This window comes from Stegostoma tigrinum, chromosome 18, assembly GCF_030684315.1.
Source record: "Stegostoma tigrinum isolate sSteTig4 chromosome 18, sSteTig4.hap1, whole genome shotgun sequence".
NCBI lineage: Eukaryota > Metazoa > Chordata > Chondrichthyes > Orectolobiformes > Stegostomatidae > Stegostoma > Stegostoma tigrinum.
In genome coordinates this window covers 34,133,631-34,147,877 of record NC_081371.1, presented here as the reverse complement: position 1 = coordinate 34,147,877, position 14,247 = coordinate 34,133,631, and the positions used below count along the sequence as shown (strand labels likewise).

At 41.1% G+C, this 14,247-nt stretch overlaps 1 protein-coding gene across 1 annotated transcript; it reads right to left on the bottom strand.

The window, feature by feature from the left end:
• Positions 1-3,959: 3,959 nt before the first annotated feature.
• On the bottom strand, positions 3,960-13,865 carry cav2 (caveolin 2). Its single transcript, XM_048549493.2, has 3 exons — positions 13,458-13,865; positions 12,849-13,036; positions 3,960-6,015 (listed from the first exon to the last, which is right to left on the bottom strand). Exons 1-3 carry the CDS (start codon positions 13,611-13,613, stop codon positions 5,865-5,867), a joined length of 495 nt encoding a protein of 164 aa, XP_048405450.1. The 5' UTR covers positions 13,614-13,865; the 3' UTR covers positions 3,960-5,864.
• Between the last annotated feature and the right edge of the window lie 382 nt (positions 13,866-14,247).

The following is a 14,247-nucleotide window of genomic DNA, read 5'->3' as shown; positions in this document are numbered from 1 at the left end:
AATGTTTTCCAAACAGGGTAACAGTGCAGTGAAGTCTGTTTCTTAGGAAGGGAAGCAAAGTGTCGGACATGGGGACAATGAGATGCTGCTTGGCCTGCTGTGTTCATCCAGCCTCACATTTTATTATCTTGGAAATTTGCTCGAGTTACTTGCGAGATTTATCATAGAATCCCTCTGGTGTGGAAATAGGCCCTTCGGCCCAACAAGTTCAGAGCATCCCACACAGACCCATCCCCCTATAAACCCACCTATCTACACACCGCTGAACACTATGGGCAATTTAGTGTGGCCAATCCACCTGGCCTGCACATCTTTGGACTGTGGGCGGAAACCGGAGCACCCGGAGAGAGCCACACAGTCACCGGAGGAGGGGAAATCGAACCCGGGTTCCTGGCGCTGCGAGGCAGCAGTATTAATCACCGAAATACCGCGCCGGTGTTTCGAAAAGAGGAAATCCAGCAAACTTCATAGGGATTTAACTACTGTTAACAATAGGAATCCGTCTATGGATATGCACTCATGTGGCAAAGACCGGGGGCCAAACTAAACTTCACACGGCTATTTGCCTTGAACTACAGTATAAAGGTCCCACAGTATTCTTTTTCGAGAAAGAGACAACTGGCGATGGGTTACCACGCCTTAGACAAGGGAAAATGTTGAGTAGGAGAGTCCCTCATGGTAACCTCAACCAGCATGGGAACTGAATCCATGCTGTTGGTGTTACTCTGCCTCACAAACCAGCCTCTGGCCAACTGAGCTAGCTAACCTGCAACCATTCTTGTCCATGTAATCCAGTTCTCCCAGGAGCATACATCTAACATCTTCCACTTTCTCAGATTTTTGGCGTGGTGGCTTAGTGATTAGCACTGCTGCCTCACAGCACCCGGTGCCCGGCTTCAATTCCAGCCTTGGGTAACTGTGTGGAGTGACACATTCTCCCCATGTTTGTGCCAGGTGCTCCAGTTACCTCCCAAGTTCCAAATATGTGCAAGTTAGCTGGTTTGGCCATGCTAAATTGTCTGGTAGTGTCCAGGAGTGTGCAGGCTAGGTGGATTAGCCATGGTTAATTTGGGGTTGCAGGGTCACAAGATTAGGGTGGGGTGCTGTACTGAGTGTCAGTGCGGGCTGGATGGGCTGAATGGATTCCATCTGCACTGTAGAGATTCTATGATCTAGGGATGGGTGTCCAAAATCAGCAGTCTTTGATACATTGGGAAAACAACATCTCCCTTCAATAGTGGTCCCAGGTACCATCATCTATAAACATGGGAACATGGTCCTGTGAAACATTCATTGCTATTAAAAGACTGCATCTCCAAAATCTAAGCTTTATTTCTTCCAACTAAATATTGGTAAGACTGCAGCTATTTTCTTTATGACATCCCATTCCAAGATCAAATGCAGTGATTCCATCATTCAAACAGCTCCAGCCACTGGAAGCAGCTGTTTGCACCTGTGGGTATGTTCTATTGAACCTGATTTTCATTCCCTCCATTATAATCATCACTTCCTCCCACCTCCAATACATTCTTGCCTTTGGACATTTACTGGTCAAACCTTCATCAAAGCCTTTGCACCCTTTGGATCCTGTGGTATTCCCTGTTGAACAATCCTGGTATCTGCTACTTCTGCCAGTATGTGGTACTGGGTAAGAGTTGTTTGATAGTTCACTGACAGATATACCATTCCCCTTTGTCTTTGTTTTGTATTCAGTCTGTCTAGTTATAAATGGTTGAGGATCCACCACTATAGGTTATCTAAAACAGAGATCTATTTTTAAATAACAGGAAGGTTTACTGCATTATCGTACAAAGTGCAACTGTTTTTTGCCATGTATAATTATTAAGACCTTAGTGATCTGATAGAGATGTATCTGGTCCCTCCAAAAGCTAGAATAATGTACAAGGTGTGTGTATGACAGCTGTAGAATAGTGGAGTCAATGTAACATTAACTCTTTCAGAGCCATTACCTTTATACAACAGATCCAACAATTCTAATGTTCCTTTGGCCAGTTATCCATCATCTGCTATTTGCAAACTTCAGCGCATTCAAATTTCTGATGCTCACATCCTATCCCATGCCAAAGCCCATTCTAATTAAATTACATCAGTTACCTGTCCACCAATACTTCAAATGTAAAAATCTTTATCATTGTTTCAAATCCATTCCCAAAATCACCTCTCCCATCTTTGAAGCTTCTTTTACAGCTAAATCCACCTCAGTGCTAATGCTGGAATCTTGTTCATCCATCTCCCAATTGGAGGTGACACCTTTCAGATCAGATGTTAAACTAAAGTATCATCCTCTCATTCCTGAATTTAAAAATGTGAAACGTAATTCAATGGGGTGTAGGGCAGTTTCCTTGGTGGCCCAGATAATATTTCTTCCCAAGAAACATCACTAAGCTGATTCTCTGACTCTTATCAAATTGCTATTTATAGGTATTTGTTATTCATCCAGTTTCATACATTGCAACATTTACTGTATATCAAAAGTACTAAAGTGCTTGTGAAGTGATAAAGTTACGGGAAGTGCTGTACCAAAGCAGGACTGGGTTTCATGACAAAAGTATGGAATAGCACTCCAGGAAGTGATTCTAAACCTACATAAAGCACTAATTCAATACCAAATGGAATTCTTTGTCAAATTCTAGGCTCTGTACTTAAAGAGGTTTGTTAAAGATTTAGAAAGGACGCAGAGATTTACTAGAATAGTTCTAGTGTTGAGGGATTGCAGTCATTTAGACTGACTAGAGAAACTAGAGAGACTATCAGATTAGAGAAGGTTTACCTGAGTTGTGATCAAGGTGTTTCAGATCATATAATGTTCAAACAGAATAAATAGACAGAGAGAGAAATTCCAAGATGTGACAACCAGGGATTTCAGGTGATTGATTTGAGACAATGAGGAAAATCTATCTTTATTCAATGAGTTGTTAGGATTTGGAATTATCAGAATTTGGCTCATCAGACACTGGAAACAGATACACTAGCCATCTTCAACAAAGGATTTGGACAAACAACTGATGGAGACAAATTGCAGTCCTATGAAGAAAGAATGGGTGAATTTTACTGATTGGATTTTCTTTTAAAAGTAATGCTGATCTCATTGTTCTCAATGGCCTTCTTCTCTGCTGCACTAGTTTGTAGTTTATGAGTCCTTTTTTTACCTTGTGCATGCAATCCAGCTTAGATATCTAGAGTGTATAAAATATTCAATTCAGCTTATCATGATGACTTACAAATCAAGCTTTTAAGATCGTGAACTGGCATATAGATTATATACTGAGTTTATATATAAATGATAATTTAGTTAAGCTCTGAGGTTACAAATAGTTTTGAGATTTCGGTATTATGGTTATAAAAAGTCTTTATGCATAAAGGTTTGCATCATCATTTGAGGTAATAGCTGTTGATAACAAAATATAAATCATGACAGACATGAAGACACATTAAAGAGTGCAATCTCTCAACAATAACTGGGATCTCTATGTTAGCAGAACAAGTTATGTCTAAAATGTAAGATTGCTATGCAGTTTAGCAAGGCTACATTTACTCAGCATGACAACTTTAGTTATCAGTTAGTGGTCTTTTCCACAAGTTGACTTTACGGTTCTGTCTGCAAGTTTACTTTTGATAGTTTGTAGTGATCTTTCCATAACCAAAGGCACATTGATTGAATTGTGGTATTTCAATTGTTGCCATTCCACAGTCAGTTAACACAATACAGAACAAAATCTATGCTGTTTTGTTTGTATGATGATAAAATCTGGATGATGCTTTTACCCAGTGGAGTCAGTGGATTTAAAAAAAAGACCTCCTTTAACTTTATTCAGTAATTGTAAAGTGCACATGATAAACTTTTCTAAATGCTAAATTTCTTAAGCTCCTGCTAAAACTGATTCTGGTTTCAGGCTGATAACAGACCAAATCATGTCAGGAAAATAAATATTAATGTATGATGCCACCCAGTTGTTTTAATTTGTAACTTTAAAATGGTATCACAAAATAGATCTGAAGAAGGTACAATATGTCCACAGGGCTCAACTTTTTAAAGTACTGACATAGATATTCCACTGATGTACAAACATAAGATAGATAAATATAGAATCCATTACATACGTGCAGTGCATAATCTTTTCAAGTGCTGAGAATACAATATCTTGAAGATAATCAACACTTCATCATCATTAATTGTTATTACAGTAGCATAATATTGGTCTATAAAGGTACAATATACAGCATTGTAACAAAGAAGTGTGCATATGTATTCTGATTTTGAAGATTTGTATCCATTTGATATGGTAAAATTAAAGTAAATCTAATCATTTAAGCATAAGCAGTTGGAATTGTTTTGCTTCCCAATCTTTCAATTAAAGTTGTTACTATTGGATATTCAATCACAACTTACATAAGAATATGAGGAAATAGGAGTGGAAGTACATTATTGGGGCCCTCAAATTTGGTCTATTAATCAATAAGATAATGTTTGATCTGATTGTATCCTTAACTCCACTTTCCTGTTAGCATCCATAAGTATTGACACCCTTGTCAAAAAAAATGTCCAGTTCAGCTTTGAGTATATTCAATTAGCCAGACTTCACTGCTCTATGGAAAAGAATTCCGAGCACTAATAACCTTCTGAGGGAGGAAGTTCAGCCTCAACTGTACCATAAAAATGAGACCCCTTATTTTCAAACTGAGGTTCCTACTTATAGATTCCCTGAGGGCAAACATCCTGTCACTGTCTACCCCATTAAGACCTCTCAGAATCTCTTATTTTTCACAAAGGTCACTCTTCTTTATCTAAACTCAGTGAATATTAGACTCAAACATCTTAACCAGATTATTGTTCTTTGTGTAATAAAAATCCTATATGTAACTTAAAGACAAAGAATAGTAAATGGGACTAAATAAGTGAAGGATGAAAACCATCAAGGAAAACATTAGGAGCAGTGACTGGATTTTCAGAAGTGCAACAAAAAAGACACTTGGAAGACTGAAGAATGAATGTGTAAATCTAAAGCTGAAGGAAGGTGGAAATAAAGTAGGAGAGACTGTGGAAGGATTTGAAGATGAAAGTAATGATTTTAACTTGAAGATGAAAGCAAAGTTTTATACTTAATGTATCAAGGGATGATAAGCTAATGTAGCTTAGTACAGACAAGTGCAATAGGTAAGCGTGCATCTATAAAATGGATATACAAGCAACACACCAAGCTCGTGAGTAAGTATATGAACTATACAAGTCCCTAGTCATATTGATTAGGTCTGGGAGAGTATTTTGAACATGTACAATATACTATAAGTTATATATGATTTATTACGCAAATCTTATTATTTTGCAAACAAAACAGAATATGCACAGTTATTATTGATCCTAAAGCCATTGCAAAAATAATACTTATCTAGCTTTGCCTAACAATATCTTCAACTAATTAAAATAGTGAACAAACCTATTTACAAACCTCAAAGTTTCGAGCTTTTTCCTTTTTAATGATCAGATTTTGCTTTAACAACACCGTATTGACGGCATATGAGCATTTCTTGATATATAATACAAAAATGAATTATTGCACAACAAAATATCTTTGTAAAACCTTACTTAATTATTACCAGAGACAATGTGCATACTGGTGCATAACATAAAATTTCAATTATGCAGTATGCTTATTTCTAAAAGAACTATTTGCAAAAGTACGTATAATACTTTTTAAAAAAATGTCAGGTGCTTTCTGAAGAAGTGTATTTGGAATGAAAAATAGAAGAATAGCAAATGTTAGTCTTTTTTCTTAAGATCTGGAAGAAATCCTTTTGTGTAATGGCTGTCCTCTTTGATTACCAATCATCTTTTTCCTATTTCCTTAACCTCGAGTGAAGCGCAAATTAATTGCAGAGAAGCAGCGTCCCATACTCTGATACAGAGGAGAAAAAAACATGTCCATGACAGTCTTCCAAATGGTTTTACAGGAGGGCAGGATCATCATAAAGGTCTTCACGATGGGCATAAGAATCCTGAAGTTAAAACAGAGACTATATTATTCACAATTATCTTGCAGATTCATAATGATATACGTAAACAAATGGAAAACTCAGTATTTCAAGCTATGCATTATCAATTCACTGAGAACTGCTACAATTTCCTACATCAAACAACACCTTACAGCTTTTTTCGTGTCAGCTCATGATTGTGAATGTGGCAAAAGCTTTTTGTAATATTGATTAAGGAATAGATATTGATGGAACCCTGGGATTAGTGGTCGTTTTTGTCCTTGAAATAGTGCCACGGGATCACTTATATCTGAATAAACAGGCAATGGTGATTTAGTTTAACATTGAATCCAAAAGGTGGGACTTCTAGGAATGAAGTGTTTCCTCAATGGTTCATTGGGGTGACGGCCATGGTTTAACTCACCAAGCCCTACAATGGGACTTGAACCCAGGCCCTTATGGCTCAGCAGTAATTATGCTACCACCTGAGCCACGGCTGACATGCTGCCATTGATATATGCCAGGAACAGACAGGCTTTGCCATTTAAAAATATATTTCACTTTCCTTCTGTCAATTCTGTGTAGATGTAGTTGTGCATGTCTAAAACCGGTTAAGGGAATTGACCCTGAAACTTTCATTGTACTGCAATCCCACAGTTCTTGATTTTTGGTCACGCTGTGAGTTTTCAGTGGACATCAGGTCAGAGGACCTTCTTGTGTGTCTGATCCTGCTGGGCTTTGCCAAGGTGGTCATCAACATTCCAGGCAATGGGCCATGGAAGGAGCTGCTGGATACAACTTCCTCCCCCTCCCCCGTGGTTACCTCTAAGCCTCGATGTCCTTGGTGTGGGAACATATGGCGTCCACTGACCTTTGAGCCTTCAGCAGCCGATGGCTACCACGGGTGTTGGAGTGCATCATTCACCTCAGGAGTGCCGTTTTGCTTTAGCTTTGTAAAATTCCTTTATTTTAATGTTGTGTTATGACCTGACCTGGGGTCAAGTTCCCCAATTCATTATGGTTCCAGAACTCCCTTGATTTGTGGCAACCTGGTTAATGTAACAATTACTCCTTCCCTAGTGCTTACCAATCTCCCAGAGCCAAATTAAGTTACGATTTAAAGTAACCCAATTTAACCGGCTTTCTTGAGTTAAGAACATGTGAGTTTATTAATTACTGAACGCAAGAACAATTAGTAAGACAATACATACAAACACAAATTAGAAATAAAAGGTGGGTCCAAGAAGATCAAAGTTAAGAAGAAAAAATACAGATGTACTGCTCAATCTCTGTATTGTTTGTGAGGAATAGGCAATTGGTCATTGCAGATGTTGCAGTGGAGGTTACCAATAGTGTTGATGCTGATAGCTGCACAGTCAGTTTCTTCAGCTTAAATTTTACATTTAGTCAAATTTGGTTGTTATTCTACAGTACTGATTCCTTTCAGTGTCATTGAATTCCAGCATTCAGTGTCAGAGAGAATCCTTTTGTGTTTTTCTGGCATGCAGCACTCAACAGTGAGACAGAGTCTTCCTTTACTTGCAAAACAGGGTAGCTAGGGGCTAGTTTGTTGGCTCTGACCTTCACGGCACACCAGCCCTTGAACCCAGGCTCGTACACATAAAAATGTTCAGTCCCATTAGTACACCCCAGTGGAATTGAAACTGGAATTTTAAAGGTACAAAAATACACTTGTATTTGCAGTTTAGGACGTAATCGTCAAGGGGTGGATTGCTGTTGAAAAGGGAATCATCACCCCCTCATTATCTTTGTCATCACAAGATTACAACCCATTCTGTTGTGACTTGCTTCTACCCTCATTTGAGGGGCTGTTGTTTGTAGATCTGATCACATCTAGACATATGAAAATTCTATGGTTCTCTCCAGATGGCCACTTAATTTAATTCTGCAGCCAACTGTAGCACTCTCGCACATCCCAGATGTCCAAGTTCTTCAAGGACCGCAACTTTCCCCCCACAGTGGTCGAGAACACCCTTGACCGCGTCTCCCGCATTTCCCGCAACACATCCCTCACACCCCGCCCCCACCACAACCGCCCAAAGAGGTTCCCCCTCGTTCTCACACACCACCCCACCAACCTCCGGATACAACGCATCATCCTCCGACACTTCCGCCATCTACAATCTGACACCACCACCCAAGACATTTTTCCATCCCCACCCTTGTCTGCTTTCTGGAGAGACCACTCTCTCCGTGACTCCCTTGTTCGCTCCACACTGCCCTCCAACCCCACCACACCCGGCACCTTCCCCTGCAACCACAGGAAGTGCTACACTTGCCCCCACACCTCCTCCCTCACCCCTATCCCAGGCTCCAAGATGATTTTCCATATTAAGCAGAGGTTCACCTGCACATCTGCCAATGTGGTATACTGTATCTATTGCACCTGGTGTGGCTTCCTCTACATTAGGGAAACCAAGTGGAGGCTTGGGGACCGCTTTGCAGAACACCTCCGCTCGGTTCGCAACAAACAACTGCACCTCCCAGTCACGAACCATTTCAACTCCCCCTCCCATTCTTTAGATGACATGTCCATCATGGGCCTCCTGCAGTGCCATAATGATGTCACCCGAAGGTTGCAGGAACAGCAACTCATATTCTGCTTGGGAACCCTGCAGCCTAATGGTATCAATATGGACTTCACCAGCTTGAAAATCTCCCCCTCCCCCACTGCATCCCTAAACCAGCCCAGTTTGTCTCCTCCCTCCAGTGCACCACACAACCAGCCCAGCTCTTCCCCTCCCCTCACTGCATCCCAAAGCAGTCCAACCTGTCTCTGCCTCCCTAGCCTGTTCTTCCTCTCACCCATCCCTTCCTCCCACCCCAAGCCGCACCTCCATTTCCTACCTACTAACCTCATCGCACCTCCTTGACCTGTCTGTCTTCCCTGGACTGACCTATCCCCTCCCTACCTCCCCACCTATACTCTCCTCTCCACCTATCTTCTTTTCTCTCCATCTTCGGTCCACTTCCCCCTCTCTCCCTATTTATTCCAGAACCCTCACCCCATCCCCTTCTCTGATGAAGGGTCTAGGCCCGAAATGTCAGCTTTCGTGCTCCTGAGATGCTGCTTGGCCTGCTGTGTTCATCCAGCTTCACACTTTATTATCTTGGATTCTCCAGCATCTGCAGTCCCCATTATCACTGTGGCTATTTCAGCTCTCTTTGAAAAAATACATTTTGTAGTTACACATAAAAAAAACATCCAGAGCACTTTGGGATTCTGACCTATGGCCAAGATAATTGTAGTGTTCCCTTTAAGGAGTTATTCCCAGCTAATGTGGTTTAATTCGGTTGTTATTGTTTCAAAATATTACAAAGCCAATTAAGAATAGAAATTGGATGCAGCATTTCCTATAAGTGAAACTGTCTCATCACCCACAGTAATAGTCACAGTTAAACAATGGATATCAACCTGTTGCTTTCTCCTCCCCATTTATTTTACTCAATTCTGTAAAGGAACTTCTCAGTCATCATTCTGCCTATTCTGATAATGAATCCCACCCAAAACATTAAACTTGTTCTTTGACAAATGGTCTGTGTGTTGTGTCTTCAGTATTTTCTCATTTTTATGCGAGTCAGTTTGCCATTTGTTCCTTTCACAACATTCAAATATCCTATCACACTGATAAAATGTACAAATAATATAACATACATGTGGCTATATAAACTATTTTTAAAACATGAAAATTACCAGTATATTATATTTCTGCTTAAAATTAAATGAGTAAAATTTGAAACCAACATCTAATAATTCATATTAATATGACATTCATCTTTCATCATATTTGTGACCAAAATATATTGTCCTTGGGCTTCAATTTCTATTTGGAGACAGTAACAAAAGCATGCTGGCTACAAACATATACATGACCTATATCTTGGAGGACATTTATTAAACTGATATCTGAAAAGACCACATTGTCTTGTGAGGAGACAGTAGATACAGTGGACGTAAGTTGAGGAATGAGGGGTGACTTGGTATGGATTTTGAAACACTAACAGATTAGCCACAATTTTACTGAATTGCAGAGTAGCTTGAAGTGCCGAATGGCCTATTTCTGATCATAGTTATTATGTTTATATGCAAGTTTGTAAAAGGATCGAAGAGTTTGGAGCTAAAATGAGTTGTACACAACAAGACATCTAAACCTCAAAACTATCATGTGGTCTATCAGTCCATTACATCTTTGTCCACAAAACCAGCTGTATTTGCAAAATAACAAGACGAGTTTCCTGCACTCACACTTGATCTTTGAAAATTATGAGCACATTTTCAGGAGCTGTAGCAAATCAAGTTATGTTTACGACATTTTGTTGCAACCTTTCTGCATTTTTTTCCAAATCCTCATTAAGACCTGCTCTGTATTTTACTTCATTTTGTGGCATAAGTGTAAGTCACACTAAAAGCTGAAAGACTTGATTGCAGGTACTTAACAATTTGTGGTTAGTTACACAAAATTTACAACACAAAACAGGAACCCAATTTGCTGGAATGTCGTGTTTATGATTTGCACCAGCTTTGTCCCACCATACTTCATCTAAACCAAACAGCATATCCACGCATTCGGTTCACATTTTATGTAAATTCAGCTTCCCTTTAAAAGCATCTCTGCTATTCAACTTCACCAACCATATTGCAGCAAGTTCCAGATTCTAAGCAATCTCTATGTAGAGACATTTCTACTGAATTCCTTTTGAATTGATGCACGACTATGCTGAATTTAAGATAAAGAGCTGTCTGTCTCTTCTTACTCGACCTTTTTGATTTTCTTAATGCCATCTTCAGTTGCTTTCATACTGAAAGTTATTTTCTGACTCTTTTAAATACAGTCTCCATTATTAACAGTAATTGACGTTCGACTTGTGCTTGAAACAATATGAATGTAAAAACAGGCACAGGCCCTTCGCGCCTGTTCTATGAGTCAATTATTTTACAGCTGATTTACATCCTAGTTCCATCTAACTGCTGATTTGTATGAATGATAGCTGAATGAATTGTAACTTGAATTTTCATAAAAGAAATATATCAGTCCCGAATTTGCTGTCAAAGTAATAGAGTTTAGTGGTGGTGTTATTATGGATATGCAAGTACTCCAATAACCTGTGACAAGAACAAAATACCGTTAAACTGATGACAATGATGTCTCACCCTCAACCACCCTTTAAGTATCATGAGATTGTTGCACTTACACGTTAAATAACCATCCATCTTGCCACAGAGCCGCTGTGTTCTGACCTTCTGAGCATAAAATTAGATCAACTTCTGTTTCCAACTTGTTCTACATGGTTATTTTCTCTCTCCTTGTTTTGCTGGGTTGGTTTTATCTTGTTTCTCCCTTTCTCAGCTATCCATGTTGCAAACACCACCTCTAGGCAGTACAGAGAGCAAGATTCTATGAAGAGGAACCCAGGAAGCCCTGGCCCTTGAACACAGCCTCCCGCTCTCCAGGCAGTGCAGTGGGTGGGCATGAGGTCAGGGGTGTGAACACAGTGAAACAGCAGCAACCGAACAGATTTGGTTCCCAGTCTCCCGAGCTGTTTCATCCCCAGCATGAAGACATCAGTGGCGTATGCACAGACACATCCTGACATAGTGACATTAGCAGTGCTTTCAGCAGCTGGTCACTACCAGCTGTCACGGAATGTATTTGTGTATATGCAGGGGCCATTTTGGTGTTAGGGATGATCTCTCTATAGTGTTATATTCATACTATTTTTACGTAACAATTTACACCTCATTTGGACATGACCTTTTATTTCTTCATGGTATCCACTCCCACTCCTTTTGGCTGTTGCAGTATGAAATCTGTCACCATGTAATCTCCCATCTTCACCTACTCCTTCCCCTTTCCACTGGTTGTACATTTCCACTTTGCTTCAGTTCTCATAAGAGATCATTAATAAGAAAGGTTAACTCTGCTTCTCTCGCCACAGTTGCTGCCTGACCTGCTGAGTTCTTCCAGCTGTTTTTGTTCATATGACCTTACAGTGGGTAACAGTTCAAAACTGAAGGATGAGGGAAATCGCCACTCATAAACAGTGAGCTCAGAGCTTTCCTTAGGCCCTGATTGTTAGGTGGTTTACACAACTTCTACTTGCAGGTTGAGTTCATATGGCTGGACAGGAGGTTTGCAATACCAAGTGATGTCAGGAGAATCAGTTCAATTCTCACACCGGCTGAGGTTTTTCCTCTCCTTATTCATTAATGGGATGAGGGTGCAGCTGACTAGGCATCGTTTATTGCCCATTATCCGAAGTCACACGTAGGCCAAACCAGGTAAGGACGGCAGTTTCCTTCCCTAAAGGACGTTCGTGAACCTGGTGGGTTTGTCCCCCAATAATCAACTCTTAATTCCAGATATATTAAATTCAAACTCCACCATCTGCCATGGCAGGATTCAAACTGGAGGACTCAGAATGTTATCTGGGTCTCGGGATTAACAGTCCAGTGATAATATTGCCATTGCCTCCCCTTAAGGACCTCTTCTCAAATTCTCCCCCTGCCGGAGGCATGGTGACTCTTGGACTAAACCACGACCAATCGTCTCTGCTTAATGAGACAGCAGCCCTATGGTTTGTGGCGACTTTATGGGATTGCCTGCAGACCTCGAAATTAAAATGCTCTCAGTTCCACTTAAAGCTGACCGATTGAATGTTTAGTTTGCATTGGCAAAATCTGTATTGGCACAAATCAGACTTCATCTTGACGCTGAGACCTTCACTCAGCTGCACACATAATAATATATTTTAAAAATGGATATAATTATCAACTGGAGCTGAAAAGCTGCACAACACAACGCTGCTCACTGGATGAAGGGAAAAGGCTTGCTTACCAAATGTGGATGTAACTGAAGACTGCAAAAAGAATGCCAATGACGAAGGCCAGGGGGATGGCGAAAACCAGAGTGAGCACTTTGTACAGCACGAACTTAGTGAACTCAAACGAGACGTGGCTGCAAATCCAGACTCCGTCGAAACTTTGGGTCGCGACAGGTTCCGCGATCACATCTTCGAAACAAACCTGGCCAGAAGGAAGAGACAGGAGTGGGCAGTGCACCTGGCAGCGTGGCTTTTTTTAAAAGGCGAGCAATTTGCACCCGATTCTTTTAGTCGAGATATCATGTGCATTGAGGGGGGGGGGGGAATCAGCGTATCCTTAGCAACACATTAATCTGTTCCAATATCTCCAGTGATGCACATACCAAACGAAAAGGGGGATGTGGATGTAGGGCGCTTTGACACATAATATTACGTGTACATGCAACAAAACACGTTGCTCTGAATTCAGTGGTACCACCGCTCACCATTCCCTGTCGCATGCAATTTGCAGACAACAACCCCCACCCCAACCTTCCCAAACAGGCTGCTATTCGGCCAAGTCAGCAGCGCACGGTTGAAGCTCCAAGGCTGCGCTGAGTGTTTCCCGCTGGCCCAGCTCTCACCTTCACATGACTGTTTATACCGTAGGGATCTCGCTTGTGGTGCTCCCTCTCCTCGGGCACCGTTTCTTCCCGGTGAGGAAGCACTCTGATCGGTTGTAAAAATTCGTCATCTTCAAACTTCACCCCGCTCTCCATTGTCCCCGTTTCCTTGCCCATTTTTAAAAAAATTCCCTTTCCACTCCCACTTTCCGATTCGATTTCCCTTCCTTGTTCACAACTCTCGCTGCAGTTTTGCCTGAATCCTACAGACCTCACTGAGCCTGGGGCTGAGCCACACCCGCTGGGCGCTGTCTCACCGAGCAAAACCAGCCGAGTTTATCACGGCCTCCATCAAACAGCCTCATAACTCCATCCAACTTATTCGTCCACTGGCATCTCTGAGAGAGCTGGGTGGGCGGAGTGACAGTAGTGGGAATCAGCAAATTCTCTAGTAAAACAGGCAAACTGCCAGTCTTCAGTCTCTGTGTGATTCTGCTAATAGCCACCTCCATTATTTAGGGACTCAGACTGATGTGAACAGATTGAACAAAATTGTTTTCCCACTGCTCAAACATTCCTTCTTCCGTGAATCCTGTATGTATCGGCTGTGGGCGATTGCACCCCACTTTTTTCATCTTCGCAAAATCTGTTGTTCTGCTTTTGACTGCACTTGAGCACCAAACTCATGATCTTAAGGTATCTGCTGTAGGCAAATTGGAGTACCTATTCATTGTCCCGGCTCCTGGGTATAAACAGGTCCAGACACTGCAAGGTGTCATTTCTGCTGACGGTCTGCCGCTCCGCTTCAGCT

What these genes read in the sequence shown, in the direction of transcription:
- cav2 (XM_048549493.2), bottom strand. Translation starts at nt 13,613, where the DNA reads ATGGGCAAGGAAACGGGGACAATGGAGAGCGGGGTGAAGTTTGAAGAT. An exon ending in GTATAAACAGTCATGTGAAG is followed by an intron (nt 13,037 to 13,457) that starts GTGAGAGCTGGG and finishes CCTTCTGGCCAG; the next exon opens with GTTTGTTTCGAAGATGTGAT. An exon ending in TTCAGTTACATCCACATTTG is followed by an intron (nt 6,016 to 12,848) that starts GTAAGCAAGCCT and finishes TTTTAACTTCAG; the next exon opens with GATTCTTATGCCCATCGTGA.